The sequence below is a fragment of the Carettochelys insculpta genome, chromosome 3, assembly GCF_033958435.1.
Source record: "Carettochelys insculpta isolate YL-2023 chromosome 3, ASM3395843v1, whole genome shotgun sequence".
NCBI lineage: Eukaryota > Metazoa > Chordata > Testudines > Carettochelyidae > Carettochelys > Carettochelys insculpta.
In genome coordinates, this window is record NC_134139.1 from 76,506,646 (window position 1) to 76,520,604 (window position 13,959).

A 13,959-nucleotide genomic window follows, 5' to 3' on the forward strand; every position below is an offset into this window, starting at 1 on the left:
ACGATAAAAGATGCTGGCTCAGATGTCGCCCAGATAAACAAGGTCCATGATACCAATCAAGCGATCGAGGTCGGGTCGATAAGTTGGCTACTGAAAGAAAATTGTAGCTAACGCATATGCTATCCATTGGAACATGGGTTAGGGTTAGGGTTAGGGAAATTAGAGCTGCTTCAGAAGGAGATGGAGAGATACTGATGTGATATCCTTGGACTGACCGAGATGGGTTGGACAGCATCAGGAGAGAGATGCAGTTGCAAAATCATTTGGTCAGAAAACTAAACAAAGCATGAAGCAGGAGTTGGATTCCTTCTTAGCAAAACAACTAGAAGAGCATTATTAGGATACAAACCAGTGAGTGCAAAAATGATGGTAGCGGGAGTCGAAGCAAAACTGTTCAACATCTCAGTCATTCAGGTGTAGGCACCCATGTCAGACAGTATGGAAGAAGAGATTGGGCTATTCTGTGAAGACTTGACGAAGATGGTGGAGGAGATACCAAAGAAAGATGTGTTGATCATCGGAGGAGATTGGAATCCAAAGGTTGGAACAGATAATGAAGTTTGGGAGAGAGTCATAGGAAGCTTTGGATATGAAGGAAGAAGTGAACAAGGTGAGAAACTGCTAGAGTTTGCTACATTGCATGAGATGGTGATCTGTAACATGGGAGTCCGACAAAAGGACTGTAGGAAGCGGACATGGTGATCGAATGATGGGAAGTCCAAGACCATTATAGATATGATTTTGATAATAAGAAGATGGGTAACATCAGTACAGCAGTGCCAAACTTTCCAAGAAGCAGATATAGACTTAGACCACAGTCTAGTGATTGCAAACATCAAGGTAAAACTCAGAAGAAAATGTGAGACACAGTTTAAGAAAAGAAGAGACGTGGTGAGGCTATGTGAGGAAGAAACAGGGAATGCATACAGAGCAGCACTCAAAGAGAAGATTAAGAATTAATCACCACAGAGAAAGACCTAGATAAGACAGTAGCAGGGATACCCATCGTTATAGAAGAGGCAATTGAGCAGACTGTTCCAGAAGAAGAAAAGATCAATAAGAAGTGGATTACCCAGGAGACACTGAAGTTGGTTCAAGAGAAGAGAGCGTTGAAGATCAGAAGAGATGTTTCTGAGATGGCAGAACAGCAGTATAGGGTGCAATGCAATGAGGTAAGGAAAGCAGCCAGAAAGGATAAGGAGAAATGGTTAGAGGAGCAATGTGAACGTATAGAGAGGTATTATGGCAAATGTAAGGCCAGGGAGGTGTATAAGACAATTAGGAATATTAATAGGAAATGGCAACCGAAGCAGATGGCGATCAAATATGAGAACAAAGAAGTGCCCATGAACAGCGAGAAAATTGTGCAGTGATGGACGAGATATTGCACCGATCTATACAAAGCACAGTTGGACCCGAATGTCTGAGAGACTGATGGAAGAACTGAAAGAGAGATCTCCACTGAGCATCGAGAGCGAGACTGATAGTTCGAAGGGGAAGTAGAAAAAGTAGTGAAATGACTAAAGAACAACAAGAGCCCTGGAAATGATAAAATCATGGAAGAGATGATCAAATATGGTGAAGAAAGCATGAGGAAATACACTGCCTATGTAATATAGCATGGAAAGAAGGGAAGGCGCCTAAGGAATGGACAAGATCTGTGCTAGCAACAATACCCAAGAAAGGAAGTACATTGGAGTGCAGGAACTACAGAACAATTGCTTTAATGAGTCATCTAGGCAGGGTGCTGATGATGATACTGACTGGCTATGTCTACACTAGCCAAAAACTTTGAAATGGCCACGCAAATGGCCATTTCAAAGTTTACTAATGAAGCACTGAAATACATATTCAGCACCTCATTAGCATGCGGACAGCCGCGGCCCTTCGAAATTGGCGTGGCTCGCTGCCGCGCGGCTTGTCCAGACAGGGCTCCTTTTCAAAAGGACCCCACCTACTTTGAAGTCCCCTTATTTCTATGAGCAAATAGGAAGAAGGGAACTTCGAAGTAGCCGGCGTCCTTTTGAAAAGGAGCCCCATCTGGATGAGCTGTGCGGGGGCAAGCCACGTCAATTTTGAAGGGCCGCAGCTGCTCGCATGCTAATGAGGTGCTGAATATGTATTTCAGCGCTTCATTGGTAAACTTCGAAATGGCCATTTGCGTGGCCATTTCGAAGTTTTTGGCTAGTGTAGACACGGCCACTGAGGGACTAAGATTGCAGGTAGAAGAGCATATAGCAGACAAGCAAGCAGGGATCAGAAAAGATACAAGTACCATACAGCAGATATTGGCACTAAGACTGATAATAGAGAAAGCTTGACAAAAGAACAAGAACTATACACTTGCTTCATTGATTTTTCAAAAGGCATTTGACAGTATAGATCAGAAAGTAACTTGGGTGGTGGTGGAGTCATAGGGAGTGGATAGCAGACTGATGCAGTTGTTGAAGGATTTCAGTGATGATGCGGAGGCGGCGGTGCGAACATGCGGGGAGTTGGGAAGTTGGTTTAAAACAAATAGAGGTACGAGACAAGGAGATCCAATATCGCCAAGTATCTTCATTGTACATCTGGAGAGAGCGATGGACAAGATCAAGGAAGAGGTAGAAGGGATATCTGTGCACGGGAAGGGAATTAACAATTTGAGATTCGCATATTGTATAGTTATCATTGAGGAAGATGAGGAGAAGCTAGCGAAAATGGTGCAGGTGTTAAACGAAGAAGGGAAGTGGTACAGACTGATTATAAACATCGATAAAACAAAAACAATGGTATTTGGAGATAAGGAAATAGGAAGGAAGATCAGTGTGGATGGTATTGAACTAGAAAATGTAGAGAAGTTCACATATCTAGGGAGCAACATAACGTATGATCTAGCCTGTAAGAAGGAAATAGCAACTAGAATGGTGAAAGCAAGAGTGAATTTGAAGGCGACGGATAAGATCTGGAAAAGCAAAGCGTTTAACTTAGGAACAAAGCTGAGCGTCTTGAAAATGTGTGTATTCAGCAGCATGTTGTATGGATGTGAGACATGGGTGATAACGAAAGATTCGAAAAGAAGGATGTTGGCATTTGAAAGGAGTTGTTATAGAAAGATCCTGAGAATAGGATGGATGCAGAAGGTCACCAATGAGGAACTGTATAGACAGATACAGCTGACAGAGAACCTGCTGCAGAAGGTTATAAAATGGAAGTTACAACTATTTGGACATATTTGCAGAATGAACGACGAACGAAAAATCAAGACCGTGGTATTCAGCATAATGGATGGTTCGAATAGAAGAGGCAGACCCCACAGAGAATGGGGAGATGATATAGTAGATTGGTGCAGAGCTAGTCTACAGAAACTAAGCCACTCTGCACTGGACAGGGAAAGAAGGAAGGAAATAATGAGAGAGGCGTCAGACACCAATGGGCGCTGAGCGCACGGTTATTGATGGTGGTGATGATGTCACTGACATGTGGGAGGCACTGGGAGAAAGCGGGACAGATCACCAGGAATAGTATCTGACTTACAGTGCATAACAGGCAAGCCTTTTTCGAGCCAAAGTTTTAAAGTTTGGTTTCTTCAAAGATAGCTATTACCTTCATGACTCTGTTTCTCCATTTACTTCGGTATGTAGCATAACCTGGTTGCTTGCCTATAGATATATAGATTTATAGTTTCCTTATTGTTTTGATTATATGCTTATTATAATAAGTTACAGTAGTTTTATACTGGCAGTTTGTAACACAAGGGACTTACAAGCCATATCCTGTAGAGCTAGCATGCACGTGCCTGGTTCTTTCACACAGATATTGGGCAACCATATCTCCCTGTCACAAATACGGGACAGGGAGACCTGTGGGGGAGGGGTAGCTCCTCCAAGCCCTGGGGAGCTGGGAAGGAGGCAGAAGCTGCCAGCCTTCCCCGGGAGCCCTGGGGAAGCAGCAGCCGCTGGCATTCCCTTGGAATCCCAGGAAAGCGTCAGCCACTGACGTTCCCCCGGAGCCCCGGGGAAGCTGCAGCTGCCAGCCTCCCTGGGAGTCCTGGAGAAGCGGCAGCTGCCCACACTCCCCCTGCTTCCATGAGGTGTGCGGCGAGAGTGGGAAATATGGGACAATGAGTCCCTTTTGGAAAAGAAGAGTCAGGATGCCTTTCTAGCATCCCAAGTACAGGACTGTCCCACCCAACAGAGGATAGATGGTCACCCTACCCAGATAGCAAAGTCAATGTGCATATGTTTGGGACCTTTCACTGAGCTAAAAGAACCTTCAGTGGCATAGGGGCTTCCAGGAGTAGCTTCAAGCTTAGCAGGTAAGTCATTTCTTAGAAAACCCGCAGATTAGTGGGTAATATCAGATTGAATAACTGAGTAGAATAGAAATAACTAATGTGACAGAGAACCACAAAACGCCCATGGTAACAAATTTACACAGAATAATAAATTGAGCTATAGGAAAAAACACTTCTTTATTAATAAAATGAGAAAATACAGACTAGGAGAAAAGGAAACATCCCCTACTGAATATGTATCAAACAGAACTTCGGCGTAACATTATAAAAGTGATATCCCAGCCTAGGCATGGTAGGAAAAGAAGAGATAGTCCTTGGGAGGTGCCAGAATGATTGTCACTGGCAATGACAGGGAAGTGAAGATGATGAGGAAAATTATGGTTAACACCTGAGGTTGTTCTTGAAAGAATGGTCTGAGTATATGGTATGATAATATAGATGCACATTCCCTATCTATCTTATTGAATTGGAGTGCTTATGACTGTGCTAAATGTCTTAATAAACTATATTTGTAAATATACAAGAGTTCCTATAGGGTGAGTGTTGCAGCTGTGCACCTCCAGGTTCCCAGCTGTAGAATAATTAAATACTAGGCCTGATCCTGGGACAAAGGGCCTTTCAAACTTAAAGGTGGCAAATGAAGATTTATAAGTAATCTGAGATCAAACAACATATTGCTGAGTTTTCTCTGAATACCAGAATCTTGAAAATGGCGATTCTGGTCCTCACTCTGACGTGAATTTTCATGAAGTTTGTGGTAGATTTTCTTTGAGTATTTTGAGGGAATTCCCCTAAAATGTACCTGTCTAGTGCAGATGAGTTTCCTTAAAAATGGGTGACGGTATCTAGCAGCTGTGACTCATCATATCTTTCTCGTTTGAGACTGAGAATCAGTTGATGCATTTGAAGAAATAAATGGTTAATGAATGCACAGATATTATGTGATTATTAAGAGTACCGGTCTGAGAACAATAAAATATGCTGGTTAGCACAAGTATGCAATGAACACATGATAATGGCTATGTCTACACTAGCCCCCGCCTTTCGAAAGGGGGATGCTAATGAGGCGCTGTCATGAATACACAGCACCTCATTAGCATAATGACGGCCACGGTGATTCAAAAGTGTTGCTTTCGAATCGCACGCCACCCATTTAGACAGGGGCCTTTCAAAAGGACCCCAAGGACTTTGAAAGCCCCTTCTTTCTTTTTGGTTTTGGGAAGAAGGGGCTTTCGAAGTCCGGGTGTCCTTTTGAAAGGCCCCCGTCTGCACGGGTGGCACGCGATTCGAAAGCAGCATTTTCAAATCACCCCAGCCTCCATTATGCTAATGGACCTCTGCATATTCATGCAGCACCTCATTAGCTTGTCCCAAAGTGTCTCATTAGCATAGCCAGCGTGTAGACATAGCCAGCGTGTATAATTATAGCATATCAAATGTAAATCTATAATTTAATTCCTATGTTATCTACCTCCTCCTCATCTTAAAGACAGGTTTTGTAGCTTTCATTTAATCATATCTAGGAGCACCTTGCCAAGAAGTCTGGCTGTTTTCCAAAATCCTGTTGTCCTATGATGGCATCAGGTGTCTTGTGGAGAGAGATCAATGTGTGCTTATAGGTGCATGTAATAAGTTAAAAGAGCCCTGCTACTTTTTTTATTTTATGACTTATTGATAATATACATACTCGCTATCCAGTGAAATTTAATGAACGTCACCTGCAAAACATTCCTATTAGAGCAGCTGGTTCTCCGCAGGTCTAGGTAATGGAGTTCTGTGAGGAGCTGGCTAGCAACCACAGGCATCCCAGTATATATACTATATATACTATAACACATTAGTACAATGTGATCTGGTAGATACCAATACAGATACACTCACTCTCAGGGTTGTCCTCTTTTTTTATATGGTAATCCATCCCTAGAGGTTTTTAAGTCACGGCTTGACATAGTTACGCTGGGATGGCTTAGTTGGGGTTGATCCTGCTTGAAGCAGAGGGCTGGACTTGATGACCTCTTGGGGTTCCTTCCAGCATTGTGATTCCATGCTCATCACCAATGACCAAACATTTTTTTCCTGAGGGATCAGTCCTGAAAGCTGCTGAGCCATTTGGCCCTCATCAAGTAAAGTACTGAAGTATATGCTTAAGTGAACAACTTCCATGCTTAAAGTTAACCACACACTTCAGTATTTTGGATCGAGCCTCAATTTGTAGACGTTAACGTCTTTAGTTATTTATAACAGGCCAATCACAGTAGCACCCAGCTGTTAATAGCTACTTCATCCCTATGAAATAGACTCTTTACTTATGAATCAGACTGGATCTTAAGAAAAAGATTTGCCTGAAAGTTTTGTCAGATACATCTTAGAAAGTATAGAGTTAACTAAGCTGACATTAGAACAGAAGTGACACTGCACTCTTTTACATCAGCAACACAGAAGAGGTCAAGCATATACAATTTCAAGATAACCACTGAGATGTGTTTTTTTTTTTAATAAAAAGTGGTATGTGATCCATTTGGACCCCAGTGGAAAACTGAAAATAGGTGTATTCATACCTGCATATACAGAGAGATTCCTGGCTATGTCATCTAGTGAGAGCTGAATTCACTACTTGAAAAGTCTCTGGCTACACCTACACTAGCCCAAATGGCCATTTTGAAGATTACTAATGTGGCACTGAAATGCATATTCAGTGCCTCATTAGCATGCTGACGGTTGCGGCTCTTAGAAATTTCCACTTTTCGCTGCCATGCGACTCGTTCAGACGGGGCTCCTTTTCGAAAGGACCCCAGGAACTTTGAAATCCCCTTATTCCTATCTGCTGAACTTCAAAATCCTCTTATTCCTATCTGCCATGGAAGTGCAGCCCCTGCCACCTCAGGCTGGCCCTGTGGAGCAGCTGCCAGCCACCGCACACCCTTTCCTGAGCCCCCGCCACACTTCCAAATCTCCTACCCTGAGCCCCCCTCCCTGGAGCCCCCATCTCACAACCCTCTGCCCTGACTCCTGCACCCAAACTTCCTCCCCAAGCCACCCACCCCTGCCTTGACTCTGCGACCCAATCCTGAGCCCCCTGCCCCACATCTCCAAGCCCTTGCCTTGACTCTTGCACCAGTGCACCCCCACACCTTTAGCCCTCTGCCCAGATGAACCTGAGCAAAGCTGGGTAAATCTTCTAAGAAATGTAGAATAAAAAGGTGTTAATACATAGTAAATAAATAATGGTATCTTCTTGTGATAGGTTGCTGAGTGTTTCATTATCTGTTTATTATTCCCTTCTCTAGGCATTCCCTCCAAATGCAGTCACAGTTTTTATCTACTGTAGTTCTGTGACTGTATTGTTCACAATAATAAAGGTAGTCAGTTATCGCCTGCACCTTATGTTTGATAAAGGAGAAGTTACTCAACAAAGGATTTCTCAAAAAAATGGGAGGCAAAGCAAAGGAAAAGAGGTCAGAAGAGAAAATGCACTTCACTGCTCAAATCTCACGTAAGTTTTTCATCTTGTGTGTTATAAATATCTCTACAGTGAACAAATCAACAGAGTCAGTATAAAGGCTTGCAATGAAGACATTTGGGGTAAGAATCAACATAAAGGTTTTTTGTTACAATACTTGCATTCTTATTAAATTGCTTCTTCGTGAACATAGTAACTCTTTCATCCAATTTATGATTGAATACTCTACTCGCAGGTTCTTTGGTCCTCCTCCTTGAGCCCATGGTAGTTTCTATAGGCTTTTTGTAGCCTTTCTCTAAAAGGCAAACTTCAGCCTTATCAGTTCCCTTGAATAGTACACATGCACCTTTGTCTGTTTCCCCTGAGCTCAATTTTTGCACCATTATTCATTCTGGCTGCGTCTACACTAGCCCCCTCCTTTTGGAAGGGGCATGGTAATGAGGAATTTTGGCAGATGCTGATGAGGTGCTTCCATGAGTATGCAGCACCTCATTAGCATAATGACGTCCATGTGCGTTTTGAAAGTGCCGCCCATTTAGGCTTGGGTCTTTCGAGAGGATGCCCCAGACTCTGAAAGCTCATTCTTCCCAAAACCAAGTAGGAAGAAGGGGCTTTCAAAATCAGGGGTCTTTTTGAAAGGCCCCAGCTAAACAGGTGGCATGCATTTAGAAAGTGGCACTTTCGAAACGTGCACGGCTGCCATTATGCTAATGAGGCACTGCATATTCATGTCAGCCCCTCATTAGCATCTGCTGAAATCCATCATTACCATGCCCCTTCCGAGAGGAGGGGGCTAGTATATATGTGGCCTCTGGGTAGTATCTTACCCTGCAAAGAGTCAATGGAAGTTAATGAGATCGCTTGCACAGTAAAATGCAGAGAGATATGGCAGGATTAGGTACTGTGAAAGCACCACTTGGTAAATTTCCCCAGCTTCATGTTAATTTAAAAAAAGTTGTGCTTAGTTTATTTTCAGTAAACCCCCAATATGCATGATTTTGGCTTGCACTTGACTTGCGTTAATGCGGGTTAAGCGCAAGACAAAATCGTGGGATTCCCGGGCCTGGAAGCTGGGTAGTGCAGCTGCTTTGCCAGCTCCCTGCTCCATCCCGCAGGTGGGGAAAGCTCGGACGGCAGACAGCTGTGCTGCGACAGCTTTCCCCAGCTAGGGGAACCCGGGGGACAGACAGCCATGGCAGCACAGCTTCTCCCCGGCTTCCCCCAGCTGCGGGAAGCCGGGGAGAAGCCATGCCTGGCTCCCACAGTGATGGGGAGCTGGGAGCCAGGCTTCTGCCTGGTTCCTGGCTCCATGCCACTCTGGGAGCTAGGAAACCGACCAGCACTGGTCAGTTTTCCAGCTCTGCAAGCCCAGGAGAGCTGAGAGCCAGGCTGCTGCCTAGTTCCCAGCTCCCCCTCCCCCGACTTACGCGAAATTTGAGTTTCATGAGGGTGTTCAGGAGTGCAACCGTTGTGTAACTCGGGGGATTAATATACTGGCAATTTACTGAATAGAGAAGAGAAGATAAATAAAACGCTGAATGAAATGTTTACGTTCTTGAATATTAAATATTTAATAAGATCCAGCAGGCTGGCACAACAAACTTGAGCCTAACAGGAGAGAAATTGTTACCTACCGGATTTTAGTATCTCTGAGGTACCTTTTGAGACTGCATGGCCTAGTAGTTACCTCTTTTGGGAATGTCAGTGTCTGCTTAAAAAATCCTCTTAGCTATAAAAGCATCTTCTTTTGTGCAAACGTAAGTATTTATAAAAGATATTTATTTCTCCAGCGTGTCAAAATTATATGTTTGCATTTGATTTAAGATTCCCATTCCTTGTAAATCCTGTCCATTCTACGAAACAATGATTTTTGTTTTTGCACCTATTATTTACATTTGGGATAGTGACATAAGAGGCTCATCTGCTGTTTTAGAATTGCTGAAATGGAAACGAAAAATCCCCAAATAGATGCTCAATTCTATGATCAATGAAAGACCTACATTTCCACTTTACTACAACTGAGAGACATACTATACTGATTTTATTGAAGTGAATGTTTCAAAGATCGTTATACAAGGTATAAGTTAAAACAAAGGCATTTTAAATCCAGGAGCAGGTTTAGGTTATGGGGAAATACAAGGTTAGTTAACACTGTTAACAAGATACGCAACAAGCATAACCTGCATTGTCCCAGATTGAGCTGGGTGAATTTTTCAGGAGTTAGTGGATAAGCGTTCCTGGGATGCCATATGTAAAGTGTCTATGGTGCCAAAGTACGCAGGTGCATGGGTGAAGCATGTCTTACACTTGACTTAGCCAAAAGGCAGAAAAGGAACTGCAGGTTGAACATCTCTAATCCAGAATCCTCTCATCCAGCAACATTTGTAATCCAGCATTATTTTACTTAGTCAAACAATCACTTTTCATAGGTCTGGCCAAGTTTCCTGCAGTCCCATAAAGTTTGTTTACTGCCACCAGTCCTGGTTCTCAGTGTTCTGTGCTGCTATTTAGCTGTAATTTACCCCCTAAGTGTCTTCTAAGAGCCCAGCAAGAAATGAGAGAGTTGGTAATGCTGCTAGACAATATTGACCTCCCATAATCTGGCAAATTCTTTCATCCAGCAGCAATCAGGTCCTGAGGGTGCTGGATTAGAGAGGTTCAACTTGTAATGTGTTCAATGTCTAGTGGCTATAATGCCACACACATCACCCCTACCCCCATGACTATTTATTTATTTCAAATGGATGATTACTGGGAGTCTGTTAGTCTATTTACTGAGCTTGGAGTGGCATCACTGTATCTTTAGCTTGTCTTAGTCCTATTTCTCCATATCATTTTACGTTGATATTGTTTATTTTTGGGGGACAAGATTATGTCTTTTTGCTCTTCATAAAACTTCTAGAAGTATTGTTCATTCTGTTGTTGATCTTTCAGTGTTTGAATTGGGGAGGAGCAGTAGAAACTTTTCTCAAGTACACGGTTTTCACAGCTGTTCCTTTGGGGATAGGAGAGAGGAAAACTTGGAGCATAGAGTAAACCTCCACTTTCTGCGATTTTGACGTGTGTTAATCTTATTAAGGCAAATGTCAAAATCCTGGTCTCCAGCTGCTCACTTTTCCCAGCTGAGGAAAGCTGGGGGAAGCTACGGGGCTGCTCCTTTCTGTGCTCTGCCACTGGTGCCAGAGCTTGGAGCCAGTGGCAGAGTGCTGAAAGGAGCAGCCTCACAGCTTCCCATTTCAGTACTCCTGTTTCCCCCCACCTGAGGGGAAACCAGGAGGAAACCTCTGCTGGGAGGAGGGATGGGTGGGGGGAAGCCCCTCAGCCCCAGGGAGCCAGTTTCCCACCTTGCACAAGCAACAGGGAGCCAGGAAGCTGACCAGGCGCTGCTGCACCTGGTTCCCTGCTCCCCGGGGTTGAGGAGCTTCTCCCCATCCTCCCTCTTCTCCCGTTCCTCCTCCTAGCCCCTGGGAGCTGGGAGCTAGGCCCAGTAGTGCATCATCAATTTTCCGGCTCCCACAAGCAGGGGAGAGCCAGGAAACTGACCAGGTGCTGCTGCACCTGGCTCCTGAGGGCTTGGAGTGGGAGAGGGAGGCAGGAGGGAAACCCCTCAGCCCTTCTGGGAGCTGGGACTCAGCTGCAGCAGTGCCTGGTCAGTTTCCCAGCTACTGCAAAAAGAGGAGAGCTGGGAAACTGATCAGGTGCTGCTGCACCTGGCTCCTGGTGGCTTAGTGGGAGCCTGGAAAGTGACCTGGCACTGCTGTGCCAGGCTCCCAGTGGCTCAGAGGAGGAGGGAGGAGTCTCCCTCCCCGGCTTATGCAAAATTTGAGTTATATGGGGGTTGCGAGGAGTGCAACCCCCGCGTAATTCGGGGTTTTACTGTACTGTCAGTTGGAAAATGCACTACCATCATTCCCCACTTTGACCCCCACCAGTTCAAGTACTGTGATCTTACTAATAGCTTTGTGTTGTCAGCTGTGCATGAAAACACTGGCATAGTTATCTTAATAGGTGTCACCACTGACATTTGCTTTTCTTGTTTTGGGCCAGCAATCTCATAGGGGAGAATGGTACAATTGAAGAGATCAAACAAAATGACTCCACCCCAACAATCCCTGGCATTTCAAGAGGACAGGCTATAAACTTGCACCACTCTTCTGGAATAGTGGTTAGTAGTCTGATTTCTATATTTATATCTTCTTTTTGTGAAGAGCTATACAGTGTATCACAGAGTGCCTCACATACTGTGGGAGTAAATCATAGAACTGATCCTGAACAGAGATACATATATAGGGCTATTTTCTTTGTTTGGCTTGTGCCAGCCTCCATTTAGTGATCAAACAGGCCAGAGCAGTCACGTTGCTTGCTGCACTGGATTGGTTAGTCTTTGCCTGATTTCAAAGAGCCAAATTTACAAAGGCATTTATCACCTGCTTAGGCGCTTTTGTAAATCCCTCTAGAAGTCTGTCTGCTTCTTCAGGCATCTAGTACCTGCTGCTGTCTGGAGACCAATAAAAGGGAGCTACCTGGAGGCAAAGAGAATAGTTTTATTTCAGGCTGCTAAAGCATGCCGAACAACCATTTTGTGTGCCTAGAATGACTTTGCTCCTGGTCCATTCATAACAGCCCTTGCACAGCTATTCCTCATTACTGCATTTATTTTTAGATGTACAAAATGACACCTATCTCGTATCTTGGGGCATGTCTTGGAACATGCATGTTTGACTTAACTCCCACAATGGACTTTACAGCATGACTAAAACTCTAAGCTATTAGAAGATTCCTGGATCGTTACATTCTCATGACAGTGGGGCAGTTGAAGTTAAGTGACAATGCACATATATATTACATACCAAAAATGATTCTGAAATAACATAATAGTTGCAAAGTCAAGCCCTCAGAAAATGACCAAATAAGGAATGTCCGTGAAGCCTCACTTCAGCCCCTTTGTGCATTATGATAAATCTTTAATTAATGATCACATACTGTTTTCCCATAGAACCCTTGCCTCATTCGGTGCACAAGAGATATAGATTTTCACTTAGGCCATGTCTACATATGTGCCTCCCATTCGGAGGGGGTATGTTAATGAGGCACTTCTGAACAGGTTAATGAGGCACTGACATGCATATTCAGTGCTTCCTTGGCATAATGGCAGCCAGTTGCACTTTGAAAGTACAGCTTTTGAAATGCAGACTGGCTGTATAGATGTGGGCACTTCTAAATAAGCACCACACTTAATGAATTGGGAATAAGGGAGTTTTCAAGTCTGGGGTTTATTCTGAAGTGCCTGAGTCTATACAGCCAGTCTGCATTTTCAAAGCAGCACTTTTGAAGCATGACTGGCTGCCATTTTGCTAAATGAGGCACTGAATATGCATGCCAGCTCCTCATTAACCTGTTCCATGGTGGCTCGTTAACATGCCCCTTCCGAAAGAGAGGGGCATTGTATACATGGCCTTAATGGGCATCAGCAGCAGAAGTATTTAGAGGACAGGAGAAATGGTCGTCTTGCTTTCAGTTCTGATGCCCAGTGCCACAGGTATATCTGGCTACTAAGAGGAGCCACATCTCATAGTTTTCTCCATAGGATCCTATTTTGGTTTGCCAACTCAGTCTGCTAAATTAGATGGCTTTCTTTTCCATCATTGTTGAATATTGGAGAGGAAACCTGATAATCTAACATTAAAAAATGCATAATCTGAAAAAGGAGACCAATATATGTGCCCTCTCTCCCTTTGTGACTGAAAAACAACATCTTGGGCTGCTGACGGGCAAGAAATCCAGCTCTGAATTTACTTTACATTTTACAAATGTGATCTGCATTTTTAAGTACATTACGGTATGACTCGTACTATATCAGCACGTTCCACTATGTGCAGCTCCCACAGGTTCATTCACAGGTTGATGAATGTTACGTATTAATAATTGATTAGATGACTTTTGAGTTTAAATTCTGGAATTTGAAAAACACTGTTTAATATGAACACAATTGATTTAGTATATTTCATTTTTAGGAGCTGCCAGCACAAGAAACTGTTGAAGATCTCAAAGGTATCTTGAAAGCTTTTAAAAAAAAAACTTCATTAACTTTTTTTTTTTTTTTTAAAAGCATTGCTTACCTAAGGAATTCAGCACATGAACAGCCTGTACCACTTCCAGGCCAAGTGTGGCTATTGCCTCCCTTTTTCTTTCTTGAACATAGATAAATGTGCAGTTTCGTTGA

At 43.5% G+C, this 13,959-nt stretch overlaps 1 protein-coding gene across 2 annotated transcripts in view; it reads left to right on the top strand.

The window, feature by feature from the left end:
• The window catches only part of PCNX2 (pecanex 2), a 258,263-nt gene that overhangs the window by 9,745 nt on the left and 234,559 nt on the right, over nt 1-13,959 (top strand). For both annotated transcript variants that reach the window (XM_074988652.1, XM_074988650.1), the window contains exons 2-4: nt 7,564-7,769; nt 11,784-11,901; nt 13,751-13,787. In XM_074988652.1, coding sequence (XP_074844753.1) covers nt 7,564-7,769; nt 11,784-11,901; nt 13,751-13,787 — 361 coding nt within the window. The remainder of the gene's footprint in view (nt 1-7,563; nt 7,770-11,783; nt 11,902-13,750; nt 13,788-13,959) is intronic.